Source organism: Scyliorhinus torazame, chromosome 26, assembly GCF_047496885.1.
Source record: "Scyliorhinus torazame isolate Kashiwa2021f chromosome 26, sScyTor2.1, whole genome shotgun sequence".
Classification (NCBI taxonomy): Eukaryota; Metazoa; Chordata; class Chondrichthyes; order Carcharhiniformes; family Scyliorhinidae; genus Scyliorhinus; species Scyliorhinus torazame.
Window position 1 is genome coordinate 36910467 of NC_092732.1, and position 8486 is coordinate 36918952.

Sequence of the window (8486 nt, forward strand, 5' to 3'; positions counted from 1 at the left end):
ATTTTATAACTTTCCTTTATAATGCTCCTGTGAAACAATGTTCCATTACGGAGATTGCCAAATACATATACGGATGAAAAGCATTACCCGTTTCACACAATCCCAGTTTCCTAAATCTTTTGGAGCTCTGCATTGTCGGTGCCTCCACTTCTCTTACCCAACGCTCTTTGGTATCCTGGTAACGCGAGGCTGGGAGGCCGGAGGCAGTCCCGCCCATTTGAGTGCAAATTCCGCCTCTCCCAGTGTATATGCTTCCTCCGAACTTGCCTCCTGCCCCTTTCACCTCCGGCTTCCCGTTAAAGGCACCTACAGGGCGCTGTTCCCCTTAACCGTGGTAGTGAGCTCCGCGCTGTCTGGGTAAAGATGTTTCTCCCGACCGGGTTTTATTAGTCGCTGTCTAATATCGATGGCCTCCCCGCTCACAGAAGTGTCTGACGTTGCCTTGTCATCTGCCCTGCCTAACCTGTGTTTGGTGAGTGTTTCCCATGGAAGGTTGGAGTGCCATGTTGTAACCCCCCCCCCCCCCATGGGGCTGGAGAGGGAACAGAAGCTCGCTGTCCGCACGTTGTTACGATATATATTTTTGCGTGCGCTGAGAATTGCGCCTGGAGTTGACTCTCGCCTTGAATCTCCCCCCTGCAGGGCCACTCGGCTGTGATGAACAACCCATCCAGGCAGCCGCTGGCGCTCAATGTTGGATTCAGGTACGTCCACGGGGGTGACGGGGCTGTGGCGAGAATCCCTGTCTACGGGTTTCTGTGGGATGAATTATGCTGGAATAGAATTCTTGGGAAGGAGATTGTGATGGGGTTGGGGGGGGGGGGGGTTTAAAGTACGCGGTGAAAGGTGGGTGGGGTGCAGGAGGAGTGAAGATGTTGGGCAGGGTGGGGGTGGAGATTGTGGCTCGATGGGTGGGGTGGGGGAGAATGGACGCTCGAGGGCAGTGGCTGGAATTGGTCCGGGTCTGACGAGTCTGAAATCTTTCTCCTCGAGGCAGGTTCATGTCAGTGTGGGGGTGAATTCGGGCCAGCGTTTTTGACATTTGCGTTTTTTTTTTGCTTGCAGACGCTGCCTCCAGCTCCTGGCCGCTGGGTTGTTCCTGCCAGGATCGGTGGGGATCACCGATCCCTGCGAAAGTGGGAACTTCCGCGTGCACACGGTAATGACGCTTGAACAGCAGGTGAGAGTCTTCCCTTGGTCTGAAGCTACTGGCCGGGGGGGGGTCGGCGCGTTCCCCGGGTTACGGGCCGGCTGAATCTTGGAGCCGGTTGGAATCGGGGGCCCGCGATTCCGCGGGCGGGTGAACGTTGTTCTGCTGGCGCTCGCTCGTCAGGGTCTGCGTTTGATAAGGTTCCCCACGGTAGGCTATTGCAAAAAATACGGAGGCTGGGGATTGAGGGTGATTTAGAGATGTGGATCAGAAATTGGCTCGCTGAAAGAAGACAGAGGGTGGTGGTTGATGGGAAATGTTCAGAATGGAGTTCAGTTACAAGTGGAGTACCACAAGGATCTGTTCTGGGGCCGTTGCTGTTTGTCATTTTTATCAATGACCTAGAGGAAGGCGCAGAAGGGTGGGTGAGTAAATTTGCAGACGATACTAAAGTCGGTGGTGTTGTCGATAGTGTGGAAGGATGTAGCAGGTTACAGAGGGATATAGATAAGCTGCAGAGCTGGGCTGAGAGGTGGCAAATGGAGTTTAATGTAGAGAAGTGTGAGGTGATTCACTTTGGAAGGAATAACAGGAATGTGGAATATTTGGCTAATGGTAAAGTTCTTGAAAGTGTGGCTGAGCAGAGGGATCTAGGTGTCCATGTACATAGATCCCTGAAAGTTGCCACCCAGGTTGATAGGGTTGTGAAGAAGGCCTATGGAGTGTTGGCCTTTATTGGTAGAGGGATTGAGTTCCGGAGTCGGGAGGTCATGTTGCAGCTGTACAGAACTCTGGTCCGGCCGCATTTGGAGTATTGCGTACAGTTCTGGTCACCGCATTATAGGAAGGACGTGGAGGCTTTGGAGCGGGTGCAGAGGAGATTTACCAGGATGTTGCCTGGTATGGAGGGGAAATCTTATGAGGAAAGGCTGACTGACTTGAGGTTGTTTTCGTTGGAGAGAAGAAGGTTAAGAGGAGACTTAATAGAGGCATACAAAATGATCAGGGGGTTGGATAGGGTGGACAGTGAGAGCCTTCTCCCGCGGATGGATATGGCTGGCACGAGGGGACATAACTTTAAACTGAGGGGTAATAGATATAGGACAGAGGTCAGAGGTAGGTTCTTTACGCAAAGAGTAGTGAGGCCGTGGAATGCCCTACCTGCTACAGTAGTGAACTCGCCAACATTGAGGGCATTTAAAAGTTTATTGGATAAACATATGGATGATAATGGCATAGTGTAGGTTAGATGGCTTTTGTTTCGGTGCAACATCGTGGGCCGAAGGGCCTGTACTGCGCTGTATTGTTCTATGTTCTATTAAGGTCGCCCCCTAGGAAATCGGCATTTGGTCTGTGCTGCCGTGGCCCGGTGTCTTCTGAAGTATCGGCAGGTGGTGAGAGAGGTGCGAAATGCCATTGCAGAGATAGAGGCCTTGTTGTTGCACGAGGGATGTCTCCAGCGAGGCCCAAACTTCCCAAAGAAACCAAATCAAGAGGCCCAGCACTTCTGAATATTCTCCTTCTAACTCTGAATCGAATAGAATCCCTACCGTGCCAACGGAGGCCATTCGGCCCATGGTAGAGCACCCTAACCCAGGCTTCCGTCCTATCCCTGCAAACCCGTAACCTCACCTAAGCCGCAAATACCTGAACATGAAGGGGCAATTTAGCACGGCCAATCCACCTAACCTGAGGCAGCAGTGCTAGCCACTGTGCTGCCCTTTTTTTTTTTTTTTTTTTTGCATTATTTATGGAAGTAACCTCGGGCACCTTTACCTGGTCGGTGGCTCCAGATCCGGCAACCCTCATCCCACCCCGCCCCCGACCCCTGTCAACAATTTAAAATCTGTGACCCCCCCCCACGGCAGAGAGAGTAGTTCTTTATCTTGTCTACTCTGTCAAAGCCTCTTATCCACGTACCGCATTGACGTTGGGCCGCTCCTGTTCCGAGGAGAACAGGCTTACCGTCTCCAACCTCCTCGTGTATCCTGGTCACCGTCCTCCACACCCGATCGAAAGGCTTTCACATCTTTCCTGTGGTGTGGTGCCCCAGAACTCTCCTCCATAAAATAGGAAACCTGGGTGTCCTTGGGCTGGCGTGGACCAAAAGGGCCGAATGACCTGTGTGTAATGATATGTATAATGTCGGGAGCGTAAAGGGTTAACAAGATGATGTTCGTGTATCTCAACACTAGATGGCACCACAGAGTAGTCATACTGTGACTCCTGGGATTCTAGGAGAAGGTGTTAGCGAAAGGTTGAGATTGTCTGTTCATTGTATTGGAGTTTAGACAGCATAGTTAGATGTTATAGATTACTGTAGCATATATTTAATACTGTTATTTTCTTAGCTATTACTTAGTACGGTGTGCAAATCATTTAAAGTTGTGTAAATAAACTAGCTTTGTTTCAAATACATAGTTTGATGTTCTTTGTTAGCACCACGACTTTTAACCCATCCTCGGGGATTACACGGGGAACATCACCATCTCGCGCGATCGTGAACCCGTACACGTCCACTTCAGGCGATGTTCCCCGTCACCTGCTCTTACTCCTCGCGTGCTCTCTTTCTAACTACGTGTCCCTTGAATTTTGAACCACCCTTGCTCGCGAAGCCCAGGTGTTGGCCTTGGCTAAGTGGCCGCTCCCTCTGCACCGAACCAAAAGGTCACGGGTCCCAGCCCCACCACCGCAGGGGCAGTCAGCAGGCTGGCACACTGGTGCAGTGCTACGGAAGTACCGTGCTGGCAGAGGCGTCATTGTTTCAGATGAGATGTCATGTTACATATAGCTCTTGGGCCGAAAGGGATCATCGGAAGGGGGGGAAGGGTGGGGGGGGGAGCAGGAACAGATTACTGAGTTGGGTGACCAGCCGTGGTGATGAATGGCGGAGCCGGCTGGAATGGCTGACTCCTATTGTCGATGACCTTGCTTTGCGCAAACAAGTGACCAAATTTTAACCCTGACTTTTGCACCTCCTGGGGACCCACGGGCCGTTGTGTCGATGCGCGGTCTTTGGTTTTCTGTTTTCCTTGAGCCCACTGAAAGTCTTGTTTCCTTGCTCTAGGACATGGTGTGTTTTACAGCGCAGACCCTGGTCCGCATCCTCTCGCATGGAGGCTACAGGAAAATCCTGGGATTAGAAGGAGACGCCAGCAGTAAGTCTGAAACGCGGTGCTATTCTTTTGCATCGTTCCTTGCTCATGCCCTGCCCCGCTTCCCCACAGGCGCACGCGGCTTTCCAATAACCTGGTGCATTTCTCTGCAAGGCTCTCTGCCGTTTGATAAGCCAGCAAGATTGACCGCTTGAGCAAAGGCAACTCTTGTTGTGGTAATGACAGAAGATGCCCCGTTCCTGCGATATCTCGGCTGGGGATGGGGTAACGGGCCTCGTACGCTTAGCTCAAGTGAGGTTGGGAAATCAGCTGGACTACCTACTCCTCCTTGTCCCACTGACCCCGTGTTGAAAGGTGCGCCTGCGTGCCTGGGCATCAAGAAGGGACCAGGCTGGTTTGTGACCTCCTCGTGGCTCTAGACGATGGCCACTGGGCTCCGGAGCGCAGTGGAGTACATAAAAGCCACAAAACTCTGCAGGGGAGGGAGGAGAGGAACATCTTGCGCGTCACCTGGCACCATCTCTCTTCCCCTCCATCCTAAACCTCAGCCGTTGTAATCCCAGATGTCAGCAGCGGAGCTGTGCAGGGGGTGAGCAGTGAGGCCAGGATCGAGCAGACTGTCGAGGGGTGAGAAACGCCTCAGAAACCTGTGCTCGGTGGGCTTCGCAGGGTCTGGGGTGCTTTATTGACCCTTTTAACCTCCCGTTTGGGTTTGATGTTTCCCATTTGCTCTTTAGTTTTGTTTAAGGTGAATTTGAGGGTCCAGGCACCTCTGAGGTGACGTGTGTGTGACTCTCCTTGCCCACCAGGTCTAGCTGTGGAAATGTCCACTTGGGAAGGAGTGATCGTGACGCCCTCGGAGAAAGCTTACGAAAAACCACCGGAGAAGAAGGAGGGCGAGGAGGAGGCCACAGAAGGAGCCGAGGAAGAGGAGGAAGTTATGGAGACGACGGAGTGAAGGACGTTACTTAGTGGTATGCGCTGTGCCGTCATCCCCTCTTCGCCCTCCGGTCCGCTCACTCTCCTGCCCAAGGTTATTTTATCCGGTGCTGCCATCGTGCTGAAAAATGCCATTGGTTTATCCTGTCAGGCTGCGCCCCTCCACCCCAACAACTGACAGCGCCCTCCAGGTACACCCCCAAGCTGAGAACTGCTGAAAGCGAATAATACGTCATGCACCCACTATAAAAAGGAAATGAAAGATGCCGACGACCACTGTGTTGACAAAGGATATTAATGGTTAAAACGGCCGCATTAATAGTTCGTGTTTTATGTCATGGGCCAGAGTTCAGAAAACTCCAAAGTATATGATGGAGTTATCCTGACCTACAACTATTTATCGATTGTGGTTACGATGAGAACAAGGCCCTGCCTTTCAGGTGTTGTTCAATAGAGGCCTTGGGTGCTTTTAATCAAAAAAAACAAGCTTTATTCTACGAATTTAGTTAACATTTGTATAAACACACACAGTAAGAATTATCAACCACAAACATAAATACCCCACACAGCTACAGTAATCCATGTATAACCCTTAATGAATTCCCCCTTAACTGTTCCAATTCAATAACAAAATCCAAGTCAAACCAGAAACCCCTTTTCGAAGGCGTGGCCCAGCACACTGCACTCTCACTGGTATAAGACTTGTTATTGATACTCTGTCCCCCTTCTCAAACAGCAGGTTTGAATTCCTCCCAGAAAGCAATTCTCTCTTTAAAGTTATCAAGCCGTCTGGAAGGAGCTTTTAAAAGGAAGGTAGAGAGACACTTCTTTCAACCTGTGCAGTTCAAACCAGCTCCAAACTCAAAGTGAAAATAAAACCCAGAGCCACAGCCCAGCTCCACCCACACAGTGACATCACTGAAGCCATGTGATACGACAAAAACATTTCTTAAAGGGGCACTCCCATGACAGTTATCAGAGTGTGAAATGGGATGAGAAGGGGGGGCTGTGCCAGTTGATCGAATTCAAACGGTGTCACTGCCACCTGGTCGGAATTGGTTTAAATATGGGCGCGTGGGGGTGGATCCACGAGATCATTTTGTCCGAGGTACCGTGAGCGCGCCCTGTGTTACGGCCGACACCACGTTGCAATGCCGAGGGTGTGCTGCATTGTCAGCGGTGCTGTGCTTCAGACGGGGGTAATTCTCTCGGGAGGGGGTTGGGGGGGGGCAATGGGACAGTGTTCCTCCCCGTCCCAGCGCCGACAAATTGGCTGGCCATTAAACCGCCCCGCCTTTGGTACCGTGTGGCGGAACCCCCCCCCCCCGTTTGCCTGTGTGAGCCTCCGCGCTCTGAATCCCTGTAGATGATGCGCTGTGTGTGATCTGAGATCTCTGTTAAAGTGCTGCACATGGGCGGTGCGGAGGCGGAGCCGTGGTTAGCGCCGCTGCCTCGCGGCACCGAGGATACCCGGTTCGATCCCGGCCCTGGGTCACTGTCTCGGGCTTCAGCCCTGTCCACCAACACAGACTCTGACTAAACTTTTTCTTGCGTTTTGCTCCCCCCCCCCCCCCCACCCCCCCCTCTTCTTTTTCAGGCCAGCCTCCTGTGACAGAGCAGCACCCTGACACGCGCGCGCTTCGGCCTTAACGCTGGACCAAGCAACCGTCTGTCGCCCTGAATGTTGTGTTTCATTTTGTAGTTGATTCCAAGTTGCAATAAAGTTTTATTTCCATTTCCTAATCCCGCGGGGAAGTGTAATGCCGGCTGATTTCTGTAATGGTTTGTCGACTTCCAATAGCAGGCGGGTGAAAAGCTTGGGATCGGTGCTTGAAAGTTCTTGCCCAGTTGACTTGCAGTTACACAGAGTATGGAAGTAAAGTGGCACTGCCCGCTTAAAAAAACTGCGGGGATAGATTGCTGCGTGTTCGTATTCCTGAGTATTGAACAGTTGGCAAGTCTGATAGCGTAGACATAGGAGAGAGTTACAGACTGGAATCTAATCGAGGGGTTCGGGGTGGTTTATATATAGAATAACAGATACCCGGGAGTGAGTTACAGACTGGAATCTAATCGAGGGGTTCGGGGTGGTTTATATATAGAATAACAGATACCCGGGAGTGAGTTACAGACTGGAATCTAATCGAGGGGTTCGGGGTGGTTTATATATAGAATAACAGATACCCGGGAGTGAGTTACAGACTGGAATCTAATCGACGGGTTCGGGGTGGTTTATATAGAGAATAACAGATACCCGGGAGTGAGTTACAGACTGGAATCTAATCGAGGGGTTCGGGGTGGTTTATATATAGAATAACAGATACCCGGGAGTGAGTTACAGACTGGAATCTAATCGAGGGGTTCGGGGTGGTTTATATAGAGAATAACAGATACCCGGGAGTGAGTTACAGACTGGAATCTAATCGAGGGGTTCGGGGTGGTTTATAGAAAGAATAACAGATACCCGGGAGTGAGTTACAGACTGGAATCTAATCGAGGGGTTCAGGGTGGTTTATATATAGAATAACAGATACCCGGGAGTGAGTTACAGACTGGAATCTAATCGAGGGGCTCAGGGTGGTTTATATATAGAATAACAGAAACCCGGGAGTGAGTTACAGACTGGAATCTAATCGAGGGGTTCGGGGTGGTTTATATATAGAATAACGGATACCCGGGAGTGAGTTACAGACTGGAATCTAGTCGAGGGGTTCGGGGTGGTTTATATATAGAATAACAGATACCCGGGAGTGAGTTACAGACTGGAATCTAATCGAGGGGTTCGGGGTGGTTTATATATAGAATAACAGATTCCCGGGAGTGAGTTACAGACTGGAATCTAACGAAGGGGTTCGGGGTGGTTTATATATAGAATAACAGATACCCGGGAGTGAGTTACAGACTGGAATCTAATCGAGGGGTTCAGGGTGGTTTATGTAGAGAATAACAGATACCCAGGAGTGAGTTACAGACTGGAATCTAATCGAGAGGTTCGGGGTGAATTATATATAGAATAACAGATACCCGGGAGTGAGTTACAGACTGGAATCTAATCGAGGGGTTCGGTGTGGTTTATATATAGAATAACAGATACCCGGGAGTGAGTTACATACTGAAATCTAATCGAGGTGTTCGGGGTGGTTTATATATAGAATAACAGATACCCGGGAGTGAGTTACAGACTGGAATCTAATCGAGGGGCTCACGGTGGTTTTATATAGAATAACAGATACCCGGGAGTGAGTTACAGACTGGAATCTAATCGAGGGGTTCGGTGTGGT

The 8486-nt window shown here is 50.6% G+C and overlaps 1 protein-coding gene across 1 annotated transcript in view; it reads left to right on the forward strand.

Annotated features, from left to right (window-relative positions):
• The window catches only part of ilf2 (interleukin enhancer binding factor 2), a 40178-nt gene extending 33230 nt beyond the window's left edge, over window positions 1-6948 (forward strand). The window contains exons 10-14 of the mRNA XM_072490627.1: window positions 643-704; window positions 1066-1180; window positions 4218-4308; window positions 5076-5240; window positions 6803-6948. Of these exons, the coding sequence (XP_072346728.1) occupies window positions 643-704; window positions 1066-1180; window positions 4218-4308; window positions 5076-5224 (417 nt within the window). The 3' untranslated portion in view covers window positions 5225-5240; window positions 6803-6948. The remainder of the gene's footprint in view (window positions 1-642; window positions 705-1065; window positions 1181-4217; window positions 4309-5075; window positions 5241-6802) is intronic.
• The last annotated feature ends 1538 nt before the right edge of the window (window positions 6949-8486 follow it).